The sequence below is a fragment of the Emys orbicularis genome, chromosome 19 (genome assembly GCF_028017835.1).
Source record: "Emys orbicularis isolate rEmyOrb1 chromosome 19, rEmyOrb1.hap1, whole genome shotgun sequence".
Classification (NCBI taxonomy): Eukaryota; Metazoa; Chordata; order Testudines; family Emydidae; genus Emys; species Emys orbicularis.
This window is the reverse complement of record NC_088701.1, coordinates 5,112,985-5,135,807: the sequence shown is the minus strand read 5'-3', so window position 1 is coordinate 5,135,807 and position 22,823 is coordinate 5,112,985. Positions and strand designations below refer to the sequence as shown.

The 22,823-nt window shown below is 44.4% G+C and overlaps 1 protein-coding gene across 1 annotated transcript; it reads left to right on the top strand.

Annotated features, from left to right (window-relative positions):
- The first annotated feature begins 153 nt into the window (after positions 1–153).
- Positions 154–22,571, top strand: LOC135891614 (CD209 antigen-like protein D). Its single transcript, XM_065419224.1, has 10 exons — positions 154–229; positions 5,361–5,411; positions 6,352–6,489; positions 6,699–6,749; positions 7,525–7,650; positions 9,430–9,492; positions 10,514–10,603; positions 11,034–11,203; positions 12,030–12,139; positions 22,436–22,571. Exons 1-10 carry the CDS (start codon positions 154–156, stop codon positions 22,569–22,571), a joined length of 1,011 nt encoding a protein of 336 aa, XP_065275296.1.
- The last annotated feature ends 252 nt before the right edge of the window (positions 22,572–22,823 follow it).

The window sequence follows — 22,823 nt, the reverse complement described above, 5'->3', positions numbered from 1 at the left end:
GAACTGAAACTAAGGGAGTAACACAACTGCCCTGAGCGAGATACTGAGCGCAAGGGAGTGCTTCAAGCAGAACTGGCTCTGGGGTTGGGGTGGGGTGGGGTGGGGTTGGTTCAGCAGCAGCCCACCTAAGCCCCTGGTCCCCAGCAATAAGGAATGTCTCAGCAGGAGCTCTATGGGAATTGGCTGTGCCCTCCACCGTCACCAGGGAAGAGACTGGTGAGACAAACAGGTAAAGACAAAGTGGTTGGAAACAGGGCACCATCTGTAGCCAGGCTTAGAAGGGGCAGATGTATGTTGTGTTGCGGTTGTGTGACGTGTGCAGCCATGTGCATTGTGGGGTGTGTGCAAGGAGCATGTACCTACAGACATGTGTGCTTTGTGTGTGTATGTACATGTGTAAGCCCCATTTAATGTGGGTTATGTGGAGGGTGCATATGCAGTTGAATGTACTGTGCTTTGTGTGCAGGACTGTGCGCATACACATGTGCTGTTGTGTGAGCGAGTTTTCTGTCTGTGTGTGTACATGGGTGTGTAGTACATCCATCTTTCTGTGTGCAGGGCTGTGTGCGTTCTGTGTGTGTGTGCAGAGGTGTGCGCCATTTGTATGGGAAGAGGATTGTGTGTGTGTAAGTATGTGCAGAGGTATATGCTGTAAAGTGTGTGGTCATTTTGTGTGTGTGTGTGTGTGTGTGTGTGTGTGTGTGTGTGTAGCATAAAAAAGTGCAGATATGTGTGCTCTTCGTGGTGTATATTTGTTCAGAAGGGAGAGGGGTAAGATGGGATAAGGTCAGTCAACCATAAACACAATACATCTCCCACTCAAATCTAGTGGTAGCTGGGGAACCCCACTGTGGTTCTCACTTGCATCAGTTTAGATCTTTGTGGAAGAAAATGACTTGGAAAATAACAGGGGAACCATAACCGACTGTGGGCTGAATTCTGCTCTCACTCAAATGCAGGCAATGGGCTGATGGTGTTAGCAGGCCTAGTTCCTCTGGAGCTAGTAGAATTGAACTGCTTGCATCCGGGTGGAAGTTAGTGGGGCTGGATGTGACCAGATCCCAAGCTGGAGTAAATTGTCATCACTCCATTGACTTCAGCACAAGGACGCTGATTTACACCAACTGGGGATCTGGACCTTTGTCACTAAGGGCACGTCTACATCAGGAGATATTTTAATTTGAGGTTTACATTTGGGAAGAGTGCAGAACATCAACCGTTACAAAGTTAACTTCTTCCAGTGAATTGGCAAGTCATTAACTCCAGGTCATAAACTCTATTGTAGACAAGACCTGAAGGTAGAAATAATATTAAAATGTCACCAGGATCAGATATGTCATGTCCAAGACTCTAGGACAGATCCAAGAGGCCATTCAAACCCATACAGATCCTGGCTGTGCTGTAAGATTGAACTGTGTTTTAACAGTTTCTGGGAAGAGCATAACTGTAACCCCTGACCAGGCTGGATTTGTAGCAGGGATGGGATGTAGGAGGCTCAAGAGAGAGCAAAATCTCCCCAACCACGTCCGGACATACGACCTCCATGCCCAAGGCAAAATGCTTCTGAAGAGCAAATTTGTTTCCCTTTTGGAATACGCTTAGCATCAGATATTTTCTAGGGCTGTCAAGCAATTACAAAATTTAATTGCAATTAATCGCGCGATTGATCGCACTGTTGAACAATAATAGAATACCATTTATTTAAATATTTGTGGATGTTTTCTATTTTCTATTTTCAATTTTCAAATATATTGATTTCAATTACAACAAAGAATACAAAGTGTAGAGTGCTCACTTTATATTTATTTTTGATTACTGTAAAAAACAAAAAAATAGTATTTTTCAATTCACCTCATACAAGTACTGTAGTGCATTCTCTTTATCATGAAAGTTGAACTTACAAATGAGGAATTATGTACAAAAAATAACTGCATTCAAAAATAAAACAATGTAAAACTTTAGAGCCTACAAGTCTGCTCAGTCCTACATCAGTCAATCACTCAGCAAACAAGTTTGGTTACCATTTGCAGGAGATAATGCTGCCCGCTTTGTTTACAATGTCACCTGAAAGTGAGAACAGGCATTTGCATGGCACTGTTGTAGCTGGTGTTGCAAGATATTTACATGCCAGATGTGCTAAAGATTCATATGTCCCTTCATCTTCAACCACCATTCCATAGAACACATGTCCATGCTGATGATGGGTTCTGCTCGATAACGATCCAAAGCAGAGCGGACCGATGCATGTTCATTTTCATCATCTGAGTCAGATGCCACCAATAGAAGCTTGATTTTCTTTTTTGGTAATTCGGATTCTGCAGTTTCCACATCTGAGTGTTGCTCTTTTAAGACTTCTGAATGCATGCTCCACACCTCGTCTCTCTCAGCTTTTGGACAGCACTTCAGATTCTTAAATCTTGGGTCGAGTGCTATAGCTATTTTTAGAAATCTCACATTGGTACCTTCTTTGTGTTTTGTCAAATCTGCTGTGAAAGTGTGAAAATGAACATGTGCTGGGTCATCATCTGAGATGGCTATAATATGAATATATGGCACAATGCGGGTAAAACAGAACAGGAGACATACAATTCTCCTCCAAAGAGTTCAGTCACAAATCTAATTAACGCATTATTTTTTTAATGAGCATCATCAGCATGGAAGCATGTCCTCTGGAATGGTGGCCCGAAGCATCAAGGGACAGACGAATGTTTAGCATATCTGGCATGTAAATACCTTGCAATGCCGGCTACAAAAGTGCCATGTGAACACGTGTTCTCACTTTCAGGTGACATTGTAAATAAGAAGCAGGCAGAAGTATCTCCTATTAATGCAAACAAACTTGTTTGTCTTAATGATTGGTTGAACAAGAAATAGGACTGAGTGGACTTTTAGGCACTAAAGTTTTACATTGTTTTGTTTTTTAGTGCTGTTATGTAACAAAAAAAATACATATGTAAGTTACACTTTCACAATAAAGAGATTGCACTACAGTACTTGTATGAGGTGAACTGAAAGATAGTATTCTTTTGTTTATCATTTTACAGTGCAAATATTTGTAATAAAAATAATAATATAAAGTGAGAACTGTACACTTTGTATTCTGTGTTGTAATAGAAATCAATATATTTGAAAATGTAGAAAAACATCCAAAATATTTAATAAATTTCAATTGGTATTCTATTGTTTAACAGAGTGATTAATCGCGATTAATTTTTTTAATCGTGATTAATTTTTTTTAATCGCATGAGTTTACTGCGATTAATTGACAGCCCTAGTAGTTTCAGAGGGCAATTATCATGGAAACCTTCCTGCTACACAACCTTCAGTCCACCAACCTCCACGGGAGATGGCACTAGCTGAATTCCGTGCTTTGCCACCATTGGATAATTAGGGCCAGATCCCCAGTTAGTGTTATTCTAGACTTGTCTGCCCTAGAAATGTTTGTTGCTTTAACTATATACTGGTATTGCTAAAGTGGAAAACCCCAGGTAGCATGAATGCAGTTATACCAGCATAAAAGTCTTTATCCTGGCATAGCTTCTTCTGATACAGGAAGAAGAATAAGCTATATTGGTATAAGGCACCTTCCAACCAGTATAAATGCATCTACACTGAGGCTTATACCAGAATTTGGGTAAAAAAAAAATCACGCCCTCAACCGACAGTTATACTGGTCACAGGTTTCAGAGTGGTAGCCGTGTTAGTCTGTATCAGCAAAAACAACGCGGAGTACTTGTGGCACCGTAGAGAGTAACAAATTTATTTGGGCATAAGCTTTCATGTTCTAAAACCCACTTCATCAGATGCATGGAGTGGAAAATACAGTAGCAAGTATATATACCACAGTACATGAAAAGATGGGAGTTGCCTTACCAAGTGTGGGGTCAGTGGTAATGAGACAATTCAATTAACAGTAGACTACCAAAGGAGGAAAAATCACTTTTGTAGTATAATGAGGATGGCCCATTTCAAACAGTTGACAAGAAGGTGTGAGTAATAGTAGGGAGAAATTAGTATGGGGAAATTAGTTTTTGTAATGACCCATCCACTCCCAGTCTTTATTCAGGCCTAATTTGATGGTGTCCAGTTTGCAAATTAATTCCAGTTCTGCAGTTTCTCATTGGAGTCTATTTTTGAAATTTTTTTGTTGAAGAATTGCCACTTTTAAGTCTGTTATTGAGTGACCAGGGAAACTGAAGTGTTCTCCTACTGGTTTTTGAATGTTATAATTCCTGATGTCAGATTTGTGTGCATTTATTCTTTTTCACAGAGACTGTCCGGTTTGCCCAATGTACATGGCAGAGGGGCATTGCTGGCACATGATGGCATATATTATATTGGTAGATATGCAGGTGAACGATCCCCTGATGGTGGGGCTGATGTGGTTAGGTCCTATGATGGTGTCCCTTGAATAGATATGCGGACAGAGTTGGCACCGGGGTTTGTTGCAGGGTTTGGTTCCTGGGTTAGTGTTTTTGTTGTGTGGTGTGTAGTTGCTGGTGAGTATTTGCTTCAGGTTGGGGGGCTGTCTGTAAGCGAGGACTGGCCTGTCTCCCAAGATCTGTGAGAGTGAGGGATCATCCTTCAGGATAGGTTGTAGATCCTTGACGATGCGCTGGAGAGGTTTTAGTGTGGGGCGGTAGGTGACGGCTAGTGGCGTTCTGTGACTTTCTTTGTCGGGCCTGTCTTGTAGTAGGTGACTTCTGGGTACCCTTCTGGCTCTGTCAATCTGTTTCTTCATTTCACCAGGTGGGTACTGTAGTTTTAAGAATGCTTGATAGAGATCCTGTACTGGTATAACTCTTCTAGTGTAGACCAGCCCTCGGTGTTGCTCTCTTGGTGTCAATGAGCCAGACTCCAGTTGAAGAAAATCAGCTGTCGCTCCACTGAAGTAAATGCTGATTTACACCTGCTGAGAATCTGGCCCATAAATGGTAACAGACTTTTTCTTTGATGAGTTTCACCTCTTTTTTTCCCCTGTGGGTGAACGGTCTCAATTTCTGTCCTAATTATGTGTTATCCACAATGATTTGCTGAGCAACTCCTCCGCTTGTCAGACCATTTGCCATATTTTGAAATCCAAGGACACATGGCCTCACTTCCTTTCCCTGACTGGATAACTGTATCGCCATGGATCAGGTTTCTAGTAGCAAAGGTTCACGCTTACAGGTTCAAAGCTCTCTTACCAATGCTGCTTTAGTTGGATGTTGCCAAAGAGCAGCTGCAGTGAAGATGATTTGGTTTCGCCAGCTTGAGGGCAGCCTCTCAGACTGTGGTGTCAGCATCAGATCCTGCAGTGGTATCCTCTAGAGAATTCTCACTTTCTCCAAACACTTACCCTTTTCCTTCCTTGTTTGCAGGGATCTACTTATTAGCAGGGGGACCAGCACATGCAAGTCACTTCAGATCTGGTGAGTCCATATTATTTCCTCCTCATGTTCCTTGGATCAGGCTTTCTGCATCTGGGCCAGAGCAGAGTCCTGGGCCATAGCATGGTGCAAAGCGAACCTCGATGAGATGCCAGTGTAGAGATAACTCTACTCCCAGCTCTGCTGGTGATTTATATGCGACCTTGGACCTCTTCTCTCTTTGTGCCTCGGTTTCCTCCTCTGTGAAATGGGTGTAACAACTTCAAACCCACCTTCAAACAGGTGCTTTGAGATAAAGGGACTGATTCTCCTGTCCCACACGCCAGTTTTATTATTTGTATTACGATAGCACCTCAAAGCCCCACCTGCAATCAGGACCCCATTGTGCTGGGTGTTACACAGTCACATCATCAGAGACCGTCCCTGCCCTGAAGCGTTGACAGTCTAAATTTACAAGACAGGCAAATGTGACGGGACAGCGGCAGGAAGTGATTTGCTCAAGGTCACATGGTGGGTCAGAAGCAGAGCAACAAACAGCACCCAGGGCTCCTGAGTCTTAGACTAGTGTCCTAACCACTAGGCCACAGTGGCTTTTGGCTTTGCTCCGTAAACTAAACCTACTGGACCAGCCAACATCTCCTAACTTCAGCAGTTTCTACAGATTTTCTCCATTATAAGGGAGAAGAGAATGGGGCTCCAAAAGAAATGAATAATATACTCATCATCCTTCTAGTAGTGAAGAGGGCAGTTGGTGAAATCTCACTGCAGGTGTTCTGTAATTCCAAGGCTACTAAGAGCTCCATGCCCAGGATGTGGAATCTCCTATGAATGTTCTCAGATGCAAATGATTTGCTCTAATCAAAGTATATTAGCTCATTGGGCCAGATCCTCAGTTGATGTAACTTGAAGCTATGCCCTTTTATACTGTCTGAGGATTTGGCCCAGATTACTGTACTGGGATTAATTCTTCTCATCTATTTAGGCTCACCTGATAGTTTTTCCAATGAGGAGGATTATGACGATGTGTCCCTGTCCGAGACGTGCGATAACATGCAAAGGAGGCTACCAGCTTATCAAGACAATACAGATGTAGCAAGCCAGAGAAGCAAGGAAGGCAAAGGTAGAACCTACATCTTCTCCTCCTGTTCGCTCCCTGGCCTGAACCGATCCCTGGTGAAGTCAGTGGGGATTCACCAGAGATGGGTTGGGGCCCACGACTGCATGTGGAGTTACACTCCCAGCAGCGGCGTGGCCTGGAGAAGCCTGCATATTTGATCGTGGGTGAATTGACGCTTCCTCCAATGCCTGCACTTTCCTTCCTGTTTGCAGGGGTTTACGTGCTAGCCGGGAAGCCAGCATCTTCAAGTCTCCCAAGGACAGGTTAGTTGGAGTTCCTGCAGGCTCCTGTCCCTTGGACTCTACTGCCTGTGTTGCTCTGGGTAATTGGATTCATATGGACTACGGAGCAGCCATCAGATGGGAATGACTTTTGGTTGCTATAGACCTGGAATCAATCAATCTGTCTAAAGGTTTTATCCTGCCACCTATATCTGACCACCTTCCACATAAAGTTAATAGTATTAGCAGAGTCCCTAGTGGACTTCATGGAGTCTCTACCACTTCTCCCTTTTGGTTTGGATTGGGACTGATGCCCTAGAGATTAAAGTCCTCATATCCATTTTCCCTGACACCCACAGCCAACCCCATGCCTGGGGACAGATTGGAGCCAATGCCTTAGAGGTGAAAGGTCCTGTGTTCCCTTCCCCAACCTCTGTCTTCTGATCTAACCATGAGACTCCACTCACCTCTCAGAGCTGGGGAGAGAACCCAGGAGTCCAGATGCCCAGCCCTAACCACCAGGCACCACTCTCCTCTCAGAGATGAGGAAAGAATGCAGGAGTCCTGAATTCCAGGCCACACCCAGATGTGACCACTAGACCACACTGCTTCCCATTACTCATTTAAAAGAGCGAGCTATCATCATTGTTTTCAGTGCAAGCCAACATGATTCTGAAAAGTTTAAATAACCACAAAGTCTTCCTTTAACATCAAGAGCCTGGGTGAAACCCTGTCCTGGGGTAAATGATTCCGGGATCCGTCCTGCTAGGAAATGCTGAAAGTACAGGGAGATACTAACCAGTGCTGCTCTCCACAGCTGACCCCATTCCTGACGCCAATCAAGGAATAGGCTACAGACCGAAGTCCATTGTGACACTGTATGTCCTGATGGGCATTTGTTTTGCAATGTGGGCAGTTCTCCTCTCACTGGCAGTGGTGAAATGTAAGTCTCAGCACATGTTAGTATGGACACCTACGTGGGGGGGGGGGGGGGTGAGGGAGGGGCCTACTGATGTTATTCTCTTCTCTGAATTAATATATTTGTGCTAGGATAGGCATGCGACAGGGGCAGAAATGGGGAGAGAGCATCACAGATAAGCAATTAACAGAAAAAAATCCATTGCTCTCACACACACACACACACACACACACACACACACACACACACACACACACACACACTGATTTCAGTTACACTGGTGCCAAAACACCATCAACACACACTGATCTCACAGTGGTGCCAAAGCATCCACACACACTGATCTATTATCCTAGTGCCAAAGCATGCACACACATGCGCGCGCGCGCACACACACACACTGATTTCAGTGCCACTCATGCCAAAGAGCCCCCAGTATACACACTAATCTCAGTAACACTGGTGCAACAGCACTATAATTTGTGTCTCAGATCTGTTACACTAGCGTAAATCCAGAGTAACTCCAGCAAAGTCAACAAGGAGTCTGGTGGCACCTTAAAGACTAACAGATTTATTTGGGCATAAGCTTTCGTGGGTAAAAACCTCACTTCTTCAGATGCATGGAGTGAAAGTTACAGATGCAGCAAAGTCACAACGCTGTAAGCCTCATTTGATGTTGTCCTGAGCCCTGACCTGACTTGGTATTACTTTACACCCACCTTGCACTGATATAAATGACTGCACAAGGTTCAGGGCAACAGGGGCTCAAGCTCTACCCATACTAGCAACAGTACTTTACCACTGAATGTTAAATGGGCTCGTGCTATTATTGAACACGGAGAATGGGGATGGGGGAGTGCTACCAGCAACTCCAGACAAATCCCTGCTCCAGTGATTCACCCATCAGGTCCTCTCCAAGAGAAAAGTGAGTGCCATATCCTCCTTCCCCCCCCCCCCAAGTGTTCTTATAATTATTTATTATTATTACTTGTATTACAGTAGCTCCTAGAGAACCTGACCAAGATCAGGGCCCCATTGTGCTATGCACTGTACAGGAATATAGAGAAAGGCAGTCCTTGCCCTTTCAATCTAAATGGATGAGGGTACATGTACACAGTAAAAAAAACCCAGAACCTATGGCAGCGGTCTCAGACCAGGATCAGTTGACTTGGGCTTGTGGGGCTAAATATAGCAGTGCAGATGTTCGGGCTTGGGATGGAGCTGGGCTCCAGGACCCTCCCTGGTTTCAGAGGCCAGGGTCCAGACTGATCCTGAATGGCTACATTGCTAGTTTTAGCCCTGCAGCGTGAGACCCGTGAGCCTAGCCAGTTCACCTGGGCTCTGAGACTGGCTACCACAGGTCTTTTTTTTTTTTTTTTTTGCTCTGTAGACATACCCTAAGAAAGACAAAGGGTGGGAGGGACTCCTGTCAATGCAGTCAAGTCCCATACCAGCAATCCCACACTTAGGGATCAGATACTGCTCTTGGTTACAGTGGTGTAAATCCGGAGTAACTCCACTGGGTCAGATACTCAGCTGTGTAAATCAACATAGCCCCACTGACATAAAGGCATAAGCCAACCTCTCCTTATTGGGTGGTAGGAGGAAACTTCCCCTGGAGTCAGGTTATCACCAGTGCACCTTCCCCCAAAGCAGCGAGTGGAGGCTGCTGTTGGAGACAGGATACTAGACTAGATGAGATTCCTGATATGATCCAGTGTGGTCATTTCTAGCTAGCTGAGGATCTGGCCTATTTATTTTAGCATGAATGGAAAAAGCCATATTCTTTTGTTTCCTTTTTAGACGTGGAGATGTCAGAGGAGTTAAAAGTTTTAAACTATAACCACTCGGAGAGGCTAATGAACGGTAGGTTCTGGGACGCTAGCTAACACGTCGTAGGTACTTCTGGTTAAAAGTGGGAAGTGCTGGGTTTGAATTAGGGGTGGGTGGGTCAATTTGGCCACGCTAATCCTTTCAGGAATCCTTGGCCCATCTCTAGCACCACCCACTGAAGCATCTCAAAGCTTTTTGTAAATAATGAAAAAAGCGAAACAATCTGATTCTCCTTTCATTTATATCAAGAAAAGAACCATTGACTTCGATAGAGTTACTTCTGATTTACACCAGAATTACACCTTTGGACCTGATTCAGCTCTCACATCAGTCTATATTAGTGTAGCACCACTGACACCAATGGAATTAGTGCAGGTGCCCACTGGTTTAAGTGAGATCAGGATCAGACCCGCTGAGCTTAATGGAGTTACTCCTGATTTACACTGGATAGTATGAGAGGAGAATCAGATGGAGAAACTGAAGCTGCAAGAGGCGAAGGATTGGGTTACGGTCACACAAAGAGACTGGGCACGTAGAAGATCCTCAGCTGATGTAAATCAGTAAATGCCAATTGACATCAATTGAGGCTTACTGTTAGCACTTACCTGTATTGTGGTACCACCTGGTGGCCCCATCCCTACTGTGCCAGGCGCTGTGCAAACATATAAAAAAAATCACGGTCCCTGCCCCAAACAGCTTACACTCAAAGACAAGAAAAATCAGATGAAAACAACAAATGAATGGTAGGAGCACACGATCACAATGAAGGAATTAAGGATCTGGTCCGTCACGAGGAAGTCTGCCTCTCATGGAGCTGAAACTGAATTTCAATTATTACTTGCATTACACCAAAGTCAGGGGTCCATTGTGCTAGGCACTGTTACAGGCACATGGGAAAAAAACAGCCCTTGCCTGCACAATCTAAAGAGAGAGGGAAAAGAGACTTGCCCAAACTAACAGACAGAGGTGGGACTAGAACTGAGATCCCAAGCACAGCACCTCAGCTGCTAGACCATGCTGCCTACTGATTCATATGATGCTTTGCACTTTTCAGTGGTGCAGGACCTGGCTGATGCCCGAATAGAGCGAAAGAAAATCCAGCACAACATGAACAGGAGCTATAAGGAATTGTCGGATTTGACAGGTACATCAGGCATCTTTTCATCACTGGTGTTTTCTCACGGTCTGTTCATGGTACCAGTGAAAACTAGGTTGATTGTTCTCAATTTTACCCCAAGAAGCATCAAAAGGGGCTGGTGAATGAAAGTCAGCTTCTGCTCTTGTATAAATCCAGAGTAACTCAACAGAAGACTATTGAGTCACTTTGAGTTTAGGGCCGTGTGAATAAGAGCAAGATTTGGAGAAAGGAAGATTCGAAGGCAGGCAGAATCCAAATAGAAAAGGATTTCCAGGTCAAAATGGTTCATGGGAACAAATTGGAAGACAGTGAAGTGGCTGGAAAACATGTGACACGCTCCCAGAGAGCCACCTCACTAAATAAGCCAAAAGCTGCTTTCTGCATAAGCCAGAGTTTCCAATGGTAAAGCAGGGCTGTCCTGAATTCTCCCTTACAGCATCCATCTGCAATGCTTTCCCAGAGCCTATTCAATGTTCAGCCGGCTGGAAGAAGTTTGGGAAAACATGCTATTACTTTTCAAATACGACTACAGACTGGATGGGTGCGAAGCAGTTCTGTACTGATCAAAACGCTTACCTGGTTATCGTTAACAATGACAACGAACAGGTAAGCCATCCCCTCTGTTTGCTATAGTATGCCATTCACAATGGAAAGAGTGAGGCATAAAGATTCTGCGTTCAGCTCCATCCATGTCAATCCAGAGTGACTCCAGTAGATTCAGAGGTATTTCACAAGTTTGCACTGCCTCATCTTCCTCTCTGACTGATGTAACTTGACTGGCTGCAATTAAGTTACACTGACGGGAGAAGAGAATCAAGCTTGGGGTAGGAGTTTGTGACTTTCGTCACAAATGTGATTTGAGATTTGACCAGATCCTGAGATTTGTAAATCAGCACAGCTCTAATGAAGGCAATGGAGCTCTGTCAATCTAAATCAGCTGAGGATCTGGCCCTTTTGACTTCAGTAGAACTACACCAGCTGAGGATGTGGTCCTGAAAACCCATCTGTGCTTCTTTTAGAGCACTGGGGAAGAGGCTATGGTGGGAGGACGTTTGTCAGAGACATGCACCCTGCCCGACTGGGAACTCCCAAACTCATCTCCCCTAAGGCAGGGAAAAAACATTCAGAAGGCCGTGACTTTTGATTGCTAGATAGGGTGACCAGACAGCAAGTGTGAAAAATCGGGACAGGGGGTGGGGGGTAATAGAAGCCTATATAAGAAAAAGCCCCAAATATCGGGACTGTCCCTATAAAATCGGGACATCTGGTCACCCTATCGCTAGACAGCTGGCTGACTTACAAGTGAAAGGCTGTTGAGATACCATGCCGATGGATGCATTGGAATTGTACAGACTGACCGCTCCGTTTCACCTTGCCAGTCCCCAGAGCCATCAGGCTGGCCTTCTTCATATTAAATTATTTTCCACTCTAGGCTTTTTTGAAAGACTGTAATAAACAGAAAAGGACATACTGGCTGGGACTGAGCGATGCAGAGGAGGAAGGGAAGTGGCAGTGGATAGACAATAGCCCGTATTCTGTCAGGTAAGCCCCTTCTCATGCAAATCCTTTAATCAGAAAGTTAGTCCCAATACTCGGGAGTTTTGAAGCCATTGATATGTCTGTTTTGTCTCTTATCTCATGAAAGGGGACTGAGCAGGATAGGCCCAGAACAGGCACTGACCCTGGGAAGCAGAGATGCAGAACTGGGGCTGGAATCTTAGCATGGGAGGACTCTTTTACATGAATTTAGTGCCAATAAAAAGTATCCCGGAGACTGAAGTCCTTTGTTTATCTGCAGAGAAGGTACAGCCCTCCTTCTGCCCTGGCTGTTCCTTGCCAATACGCCTCTCCTCTGCCCTGGAGGGATTCCTCTGGTGTGAGAGGGGAGTTCAGTCTCCATGGCCTGTTCCATCCTTGGCCTCTCTGCCCTGATGGCCAACATATTTTTGTGAGTGAGTGAGTTTCTCACAACATCCTGCCTGTCCCAATGTTGGTACACAGGGCGGAAACCAGTCTCTTCCATACTTATGGTCTTCAGATAGCCTATTCTGCCCTCCTTGCTAAGGGTTCTTCTTCAGGTTTTTCTTGGATGTCCTTGATTCCTCACACCAGTCAGTTTCTACTTGGCAGCTTCATGTGGGAATCTATGTGTTGGCATTCAGAGTACAAGCCCCACATATGTCCAGCAATTCCTTCTGATTCTGATGGAAATGAGCTGTGAGTTGTTGATTTCTCAAATATCTTCATTGGTGATGAAGTTTTTTTTCAATCAACTCCCAGAATCTTTCGTAGGCACTAAATTTCCAAAGTTGTCTAGTTTTCTGTCTAAGGTTTTAGTAAATCTCCAGGTCTTGCAGCAGTATGTTAGCACCGAGATTACATTTCAATTGAAAATTCTCAGGTTTTGTTCTAGTACTATATCTCTTTGATTTCTATATGTTGCTGAGTTTAGTAAGTGCTGTGGATGGCTTTACTATCCTTGATGTCACTTCCTTCTTGAGGCCTCTGTTAGCTAACTTTCTTGACATTTTTGCATTCTACTGTAATGTTACTGCTTGACATCTGGGTTTCAAGGATGTTTGTTTTAGCATAATTAATTCTGAGCCCCACTTGGCGTGCTATTTTTGCCAAATTCTCTGTTTTTGTTTTTAACTTTCCGGGGATATTGCTCAGTAACACAATATAATCAGCAAAGTCTAGGTCTTCTAGGCATTTTGCCATCTACCCATGCTATATCAGTGTTTGTGTTGCTAATACACTTCTTTCTTCATTATACAGTCTATTGCAATGCCAAACAATGGTGGAGATAAAATTTAACCCTATTTCATGCGGTCCACACTGAACCAGTCTGCGGTCTGGTTGTTCACCCTTACAGAGCACTTTGCATCGTTATACATGGCTTTGATGTTGCTTATGACTTTAACTGGGATTTTGTAGGATTGAAGAATCTTCCACAATGTATGTCTGTGCAGGCAGGCAAATGCCTTTTGAAAAAAGAAGAAAAAAAATCAATACAATTGATGAAGAGTGGAGTTTGCTATAAAGGTTCTAAATGTGAATATCTGATCTACATAGGATCTTTTGGGCCTGAATCCAACTGGTTCTTTTCTAAGCTTTTCATCCACTGCCTCTTTCATTCTGTGTAGTATCACACTGCAGAAGGCTTTCCCTACAACAGAGTAATGTAACTCCCCTCCAGCTGTTACAGTCAGGAAGATCACTCTTTTGGGGTATTCTGACAATGATTCCATGATTCCACTGGTCAAAAGGAAACCCCCTTTTCCCCAAATGTCATTGAACATCTGTCAATTTTGGTAGTATCAAATACTTTCAGCATTTCTGCTATAATTTGGTCATCTCCCACCACTGTTACTTTTCAGATTTTTGACTTCAGCCTGTACTTCTGACATCTTTATTGGATTGTTGTTAATGTGAAGTTGATCAGCTTCCCGTGTTTCATCAAACGTGGCGCTGAAATGGGACTGGATCTATTGACGACTTCTTTGAAATGCTCTGCTCATCTGTTTTATCGGTTCTACTTCAGTTGTAAGCCTTTTTCTGTCTGCTTTTTATTGGCCCATGTCTGGTTTTGAAATTTTCACACATATTTTTAGTCACTTGGTAAAAAGCTCCGTGGTCTCCTAACATAGCAGCAACAACAGCAAGTTCAACTTCAGCTGCTAGGTCTTCAACATATCTTTCCTTGTGTTGCATCACACTGTTTTTTCTGCTTTCTTATACTCCTCTTTTGGCTTTTGCCAATAGTTTATTGGTCTTAACATTCAGTTCTTTCCTTGATGAGATACCACATCTCTTGGCTTATCCAATTCTTGCTCTGTCTATGTTGATAACCAACTGTGACTGCTGCAGCTTGAATCATATGGTTTCTGAGCACTGCCCATTTTTCTTCCGGTCTGTGTCTCACCTCTCTCTGCCTCTGTCAGTGCCTCAAGCCTGTTTCTTAGTTCAAGTTGGAATTTCTCACACTACGCTTTTGCTTTCAGTTTTATACTGTTGATTTTCCTTTCCCGCTTTCTGCTTAGCATTGATCATTCTCAATTTTAATTTCAGTTTAGCAATGCAAAGATTGTGGTCACCATTAACATCTGCTGCTCGATATGTCCTTACATCGTAGACGGATTACTTGGATCTTGAGCTAGTGTGGATGTGATCAATCTGACTTTTCATTTTGCCATCTGATGAAATCCAGGTTTCTGTGTGTATTCATTTGTTAGGGAACAGGGTACTTGCAAGAACCAGGTCGGTGACCAAGCACAATTCAGTGAGTCTCTCACCATTTTGGTTAATGGTTCCCAACCCATGCTTCCCCATTGCTCTTTCCATTCCTGAGTTGTCACATCCTATTTTAGCGTTAAAGTTGCCCATCACAAGGAGGAAGTCATGTATAGGTATTCAGTCAATCACACTTTGGAGACAATTGTAGAATTCATCTTTATCCTCAGCACTATGTTCCTTTGTTGGCACTGTATGATGGACATTTTTAGGAATCTGGTTTGGAATCTGGCACATATGATGTTTTGGTTAATCAGTTCTCAGCCAGTGAGTGATTTTTCAGCAGAATCTGTCAAAATGAGAGCTACTCCCCCGAGTGTTGTTGTCACTATGACCTGAGTAAATGAGATGTTTCTTCTCTGGCTTGAAACGCTTCTTATCCGCACCTATCAACCTGCTCTCACTGACGCTCAAGATTTCAAGTCTATTGTTGTCCCTCTATTTCATGACCTGCAAGATCTTTGATGTTTGAAACATTGTTCTCATATTCCAATGACCAACTCTGAAGGCCAGCATCAAACTTGTGGGGGTCCTGGCTTCCACCAGGAGCCTTCTTGCAGCATGAGGGGGCAGCAGTGTTCATTTCTACTGAAATGTTGAGATATTTTTACTAGGCTAGGCACAGTTGCTAACTTTCACGTGGTAAATAAGCACCCCGACTTTCACAATAATCAAGTCAATCCCATTTCAAAACAAGGCCAAAACAAGCCAATCCCTAAGAACTAGGGCTGTCAAGCAATCAAAACAATTAATCACTCAATTAATCACCCTGTTAAACAATAATAGAATACCATTTATTTAAATATTTTTGGATGTTTTCTACATTTTCAAATATATTGATTTCAATTAGAACACAGAATACAAAGTGTACAGTGCTCATTTTATATTTACTTTTTATTACAACCTAATACAAGTACTGTAGCGCAGTCTCTTTACAATGAAAGTTGAACTTACAAATGTAGAATTATGTACAAAAAATAACTGCATTCAAAAATAAAACCATGTAAAACTTTAGAACCTACAAGTCTCACTTTCAGGTGACATTGTAAATAAGAAGCAGTCAGCAGTATCTCTTGTAAATGTAAACAAACTTGTTTGCCTTAGCAATTGCCAGCAAGTTAAAGAAGTATGGGCTGGATGAATGGACTATAAGGTGGATAGAAAGCTGGCTAGATCGTCGGGCTCAACAGGTAGTGATCAACGGCTCCATGTCTAGTTGGCAGCCGGTTTCAAGCGGAGTGCCCCAAGGGACGGTCCTGGGGCCAGTTTTGTTCAATATCTTCATTAATGATCTGGAGGATGGCGTGGACTGCACTCTCAGCAAGTTTGCAGATGACACTAAACTGGGAGGAGTGGTAGATACGCTGGAGGGTAGGGATAGGATACAGAGGGACCTAGACAAATTAGAGGATTGGGCCAAAAGAAACCTGATGAGGTTCAACAAGGACAAGTGCAGAGTCCTGCACTTAGGATGGAAGAATCCCATGCACTGTTACAGACAAGGGACCGAATGGCTAGGAAGCAGTTCTGCAGAAAAGGACCTAGGGGTTACAGTGGACGAGAAGTTGGATATGAGTCAACAGTGTGCCCTTGTTGCCAAGAAGGCTAACGGCATTTTGGGCTGTATAAGTAGGGGCATTGCCAGCAGATCGAGGGACATGATCATTTCCCTCTATTTGACATTGGTGAGGCCTCATCTGGAGTACTGTGTCCAGTTTTGGGCCCCACACTACAAGAAGGATGTGGAAAAATTGGAAAGAGTCCAGCGGAGGGCAAGAAAAATGATTAGGGGGGTGCAGCACATGACTTATGAGGAGAGGCTGAGGGAACTGGGATTGTTTAGTCTGCAGAAGAGAAGAATGAGGGGGGATTTGATAGCTCCTTTCAAGTACCTGAAAGGGGGTTCCAAAGAGGATGAATCTAGACTGTTCTCAGTGGTACCTGATGACAGAACAAGGAGTAATGGTCTCAAGTTGCAGTGGGGGAGGTCTAGGTTGGATATTAGGAAACACTTTTTCACTAGGAGGGTGGTGAAGCACTGGAATGGGTTACCTAGGGAGGTGGTGGAATCTCCTTCCTTAGAGGTTTTTAAGGTCAGGCTTGACAAAGCCCTGGCTGGGATGATTTAGTTGGGAATTGGTCCTGCTTTGAGCAGGGGGTTGGACTAGATGACCTCCTGAGGTCCCTTCCAACCCTGATATTCTACGATTCTATGAATTGGCTGAACTAGAAGTAGGACTGAGTGGACTTGTAGGCTCTAAAATTTTACATTGTTTTGTTTTTGAGTGCAGTTAGGTAACAAAAAAAACTAGATTTGTAAGTTACACGTTCACGATAAAGAGATTGCACAACTGTACTTGTATGAGGTGAATTGAAAAATAGTATTTCTTTTGTTTATCATTTTTACAGTGCAAATATTTGTAATCAAAAATAATAATATAAAGTGAGCACTGTACACTTTGTATTCTGTATTGTAATATAAATCAATATATTTGAAAATGTAGAAAAACATCCTAAATATTTAATAAATTTCAATTGGTATTCTATTGTTTAACAGTGCAATTAATCACGATTAATTTTTTAAATTGCAGTTAATTTTTTTGAGTTAATCACTTGAGTTTACTGCGATTAATCAACTGCCCTACTAAAACCCCAACACTCTATGCGACTAGATCCCCCCAGCGTGCAGTCTGGGACTGTGGTGGGCCCACTGTGCACCCCTGACTCTCTCCCCCCCTTGTTCCTGCTTGCCCCTTGCCCCTGCTTGCCAGGAGCCGATCAAAAAAAAAGAAGAAGCAACAAGCTAAAAGCCAAAAACTAGCCAACAAGCAACTCACAAGCCAATTAAGCCAAAAACAAGACCAATTTCTGTGTTTTTTTCGTGGGTTTGGCATGTCTGACCAGCAGCCCCAGCATGTAGGAAGTGGGGTTCCATTATGGTGGTTAGTTGTTATTCTTCTCCATTGTTATATGGACTTGTCCCTCTGGTAAATGAATTGACACTAAGGGACAAATTGTGACTTAGCATAAGTGGGTGCATCTCTGTGGATTTGCACCTGCTTTCACCAGACCAGACTTTAGTCCTAGGGATTCATTTCACATAGACCACCAAAGAGCCATCAGATGGGGACATCTCCTGGTTGTTTAGTCAACTGGTCTGGACTGACCCATTAATTTAGAACTGGAACTCTCCAGTGTTCAGAGCAATCCAATCTCCCCTGCCTTGGAAGAACTCTTGCTGGAGAGTTGCCACTCTTGCCAGGGTTTGAGTTGTTCTACAGAACCTTCCCCACCTACAGCTTCTTCCCAGTAAGTAAGGGTGGCACAGTGCCCTCCCAGCGCACCTCCTTGTGGTACAGCAAGGCCCTGCAGGCACACTTCCCTCAGTTCCCTCTACAAGGATTCAGAAATAAATCACTCTCCTCCAGAATCTTTAAACAATATTCCCCTTCTCCTGGGGGTCTAATTTATTTATTATATACACATAGGTCTTCTGATTTTCAGTTGTAATGGATAAAGACTGATAAAACACCACGATACAAAAAGAAAAAAAAATCCCTGTTTATCGGAATAAACACTGGAAAATATTACTTGTATCTAAGGGCTTGTCTGCACAGAGCAGTAATTCGGATTATGGGAGTTGGGATGGGTGATTTCTAAAGCCTACTAATGTGTTGTACATTAATTGGTCCGTGTAGACCCTGCTGGTATGGACTAAAGGTTCCCAAGTGCGCTTTAACGTAGTGCTGTTTGAAACAATACTATGTTAAAGTGTGCCTCGGGAATATTACAAAGAGATGGCTTACAGTATATACACATTACTAATTACAGTACATATGAAGAGAAAGCCCTGAAAATCCCCAATGTTTGTAACTCAAATATTGCTAAAAATAACCCCCCCAAATTGAAATTAATAAACCTCACAAACTAGAAGCCTTATTAATACAGCTTCGCCCAAAATAGCTCAATGTTCGGTCCAGGGTCTTTCCAGCCCTCCTTCTTGGGATGGGGGATTTCAGTCCTGGCCTCCCTGGCCCATAGAGTCTCACCTCAGATTCAGGGGTTTTCCTAGGTCTCTTTCTTGGGGCCAAGGGGATTTCCTGTCAAGCTTCTCCCACAGCTTCCCTTATTGGGCTGTGTTTATTACCTCAGGCCCACTGTGGCTTTAAACCAGCTTCTCCTCCAGCTGGTCCTTTTTCACATTAGTCCGTTTTCTGCCTGGACTGGGAGAGCTTAGCTGACATCAACCTTCCACTTCCTGCAGTGTCTTCCTGTTTTGAGGGAGGAGGCCGAATATATCCGGACCTCTTTCCCAGAGCTGGTTCTGCTTGGTTAGGAGAGGGTGAAGCCTTGCCTCACCATCTCTACAAGACTTCTGGTCCTGGACTCTTAAAAGAATAGCACAGGTTTTCACCAATCACAGACTCTTCCCTGGGACCAATTCTCCTTTCCCCATAGCTGCCTTTGTCATTTTCCAAGAACCTGGGGTACTAAACCTTAAAAGGACGACACCACAGGATAGGGATGGGATGACCCCTAGGCCCTACTACCCCGACACTGCAGGGAAACCATTGACCCATTGATATGCCTGGCATTAATTCCCCTCTTGCTAACACCAGTGCAACTCCAGAAAGCCAGATTCCCAGCTCATGTAAACTGGCATTGCTCCATTTACATGTCCACTTACATCAGATGAGGACCAGAATGTACAGATGACGGGACTTACTGGTGTAAGAGGAGAATCAGGTCTGTAGCGTTATCAGTACCAGATTTGCCATGGCGCCACTGGCCATGGCGCTGGGCCCACGTTCCAAAGGGCCCTGGCCCGGCCCACTCTTCTCCACTCCCCGCCCACTGCTCTCTCCTGCGGGGGCAGCGGGCAGGAGCTTGGTTCCACTAGCAGCCAAGCTCCCCCCCCCCCGCCTCTTCCCCTGAGTATGGTGCGTTCCCACCCCTCCCCATGCTTCTCCTGCTCGGGGGAGGAGGCGGAGAAGCAGCGGGGGCAGGGCCTTGGGGAAGGTGGTGGAATCAGGGCATACCCCCTCAAGCCCCCTGCCGTGAGCCGCTCAGGACAGGGGGCTGGAAGCACCCCCACGGCTCCAGCCCACACCCCCAGCCCTCTGCCCTGACTCCTGCACCCCCTCACACACCCCTAGCCCCCTGCCCTGACTCCTGCACCCCTACGACCCCAGACCTGTCTCCTGCATCCCTCACAAATACCACACACACCCAGTCCTGACTCCTGCACCCCCCACACATACCCAGCCCCACCCTGAGCACCAAATGGAAGCTGCCCCAGGTAAGCGTGCCACACCCCAACCTCCTGCCCCAACTCTGAGCTCCCTCCCTCACCCTAGCTCCTGGCCAGACCCTGCACCCCAACCCCTAGCCTGCTCCTGCACCCTAAATCCCTACCAGACCCTGCACCTCCAGCCCTGTGCTCAGTGCACCCCCACCCTCAGCTCAGTGCAGAGAGAGACGAAGGGAATGGGCTAGAACCAGGGAGAAAGTAGGCACCCGCTCTATGTGGGCAGGGGTGGGGAGGATCCTGTTTAGCCCCTCCCCAGCCCTGCTGTGCTTGCAGTTTACCCCCAGCCCCTCCCTTGCTCCAGGGACCAACCCTAGCTCCCGCCCTGCTGTGCTTTTGCCCCCAGCCCCTGCCTTGCTCCAGTCAGCAGAGACTAATCCTCCCCCCATGCCCCACTGTGCTCATCTTGCCCCTCGCCCCTGCCTCACTCCAGCTGGGGACCAATCCTTCCCCCCCACCATGCCTCACTGTGCTCATCTTGCCCCTGGCCCCTGCCTCCCTCCAGCTGGGGACCAATCCTTCCCCCCCCCCACATGCCTCACTGTGCTCTTGCCCCTGGCCCCTGCCTCACTCCAGCTGGGGACCAATCCTTCCCCCCCACCATGCCTCACTGTGCTCATCTCACCCCTGGCCCCTGCCTCACTCCAGCTGGGGACCAATCCTTCCCCCCCCCCACCATGCCTCACTGTCAGGGTGGATAAAAATCAATGACTTTTTTAAAAAAATCAAAAAATTGGATTTTTTAAATTTAAATTGGCTTTTTGAGGAAAAAAAACTATCTAAAGATAGTTTTAATTAAGATACATTGTATCTCATCATGGAATAGGAATTATAAATTCTAATTCTATGGTATGAGACAAGATATTCATGCAAAGTTTTGTAAATGAGTTCTAATAGTTCATGGATTAGGGGCCCAATTTTATGGGTTCCACAGGCTTCTTACAGAGTATTTAGGTTAATCTTTCTATCTACCCAATGGGACTCAGTGCTCAGTCTAGAAGATACCATCAGAGATGCTTAGGTTTGCAGTTCTCAAACTGTGGATTTGTGTCTCCAGAGGTAACATGCTTGTTCACAGCAAAAAATGTTTTAAAATAAATAAATAATATATAGTGGTGAGAAATAACAGACCTCAACTCTATTGCCCCTCTGCAAATTTGTGTACACAGAGTCAATCCCTTACTTCTCTTTAAATGTGAAAAGTTTCAAAAAGTTCAATGAATAGAAGATTGTTGAGGGCGGAATAGATCTGGACCAGGAGAAGAAGTCTGGAGATAAACGTGAGAAGCGAGGGACATATGCTTTTTTGTTAAAATATTATGTTTGCTGTTGAAGCAAAAAATCCAGAATACTTAACGTTGCTGTTTTAGTTAAATAAACAATTTAAATGTCTGTGCAGTGATGTTCTCCTCCTAATACAGCCTGGCAGGAAAATCCTCCAACTATTAATGATTAACCTGTTGAATTGAAGATAGTTCACCTCCCAATGACTTCATAAATATCTGCTTCAATTATCTTTGGTAAATGAAATAACCAAACAATCATTCATTTTCTGATATAGCTGTAAAACTCATCTGAAAAGTTTTCAAAATAAATCACTGTTTAAAAATGTATAGTGTGTACCTTCTAAAAATGAAACCTACATCTATCTCTGAGTTGTGACGAATATGTTTTAAGGTTATAACAACAAACAAGAATGCACTTTTATGTAGAAAACCATGATTAAATCGAGTCTTCCTGACTAGTGATTTAAATCATGATTTAAATCAAATCCACCCTGCCCGCTGTGATCTTGCCCCTGGCCCCTTCATTCCCCAGGGGGGGCCCACAAATATGTTTGGCGCCGGGCTCACAAAAAGTTAATCCAGCCCTGGTTACCTTCTCAGAGTAAACTTTTGGTCTCCATTACACTGGAGTAAATCTGTAATCTCTCCATTGACGTCAGTTTGGCTTACTCTTACACTGTTACCAGAATATGACCCATTGATTTAATCTTAAAAACTCGATGAATTTGTAGATATCTGTCTCTTCAGTGGAAGAGCTGTATTTAATAAAGGGGGCTGAGATCTACAAAATCCCTCCTTAGCGACTACAGTTACTGGCACTGCCCTGAGAGGCGTGAACTTTTCCCATTTGTCTTAATGGGTTTTAACTCTGGAGCCTGAAGGTGACCTTTTAAATGTCAACACAGTTTAACTACATCAGCAGACTCTATGTGGCTTTGTTTTTCTTGGCAGCTTTTGGAACTTGGGGGAACCAGACATCCAGGGTGAGGAGGAAGACTGTGTCTACATGAGGTCTACTGGGACATGGGGCGATTCCAAGTGCTCCCAGCCCAATTACTGGATTTGTGAAAAGACATGGATCTGCTGACCCACTTTTCAAACACGCTCTCATTATGGGATTGAGCACAAGTCCTACTGCTCCTCCTGCACCTGCTCAGTGGCTGACAAGAACTCACTCCAGCTCCCCAATAGCTGAACTGAAGATGACGTTTCTCCTGTTTGTTAATAGTGCTCTCCTGCATGCTAGTTAGGGCTGTAGGTTCAGGGGTCCAAGTGGTCCCGAAAAAGTGGCAGTATTATACCTCAGCCCTGCTCACTTCCTCAAGCTTCACCCATAAAA

Coding starts and splice junctions, on each gene's coding strand:
- LOC135891614 (XM_065419224.1), top strand. CDS start 154: ATGTCTCAGCAGGAGCTCTATGGGAATTGGCTGTGCCCTCCACCGTCA. Junction 9,493..10,513: donor CTCGGAGAGGCTAATGAACG/GTAGGTTCTGGG, acceptor TGCACTTTTCAG/TGGTGCAGGACCTGGCTGAT. Junction 10,604..11,033: donor GGAATTGTCGGATTTGACAG/GTACATCAGGCA, acceptor TCTCCCTTACAG/CATCCATCTGCAATGCTTTC.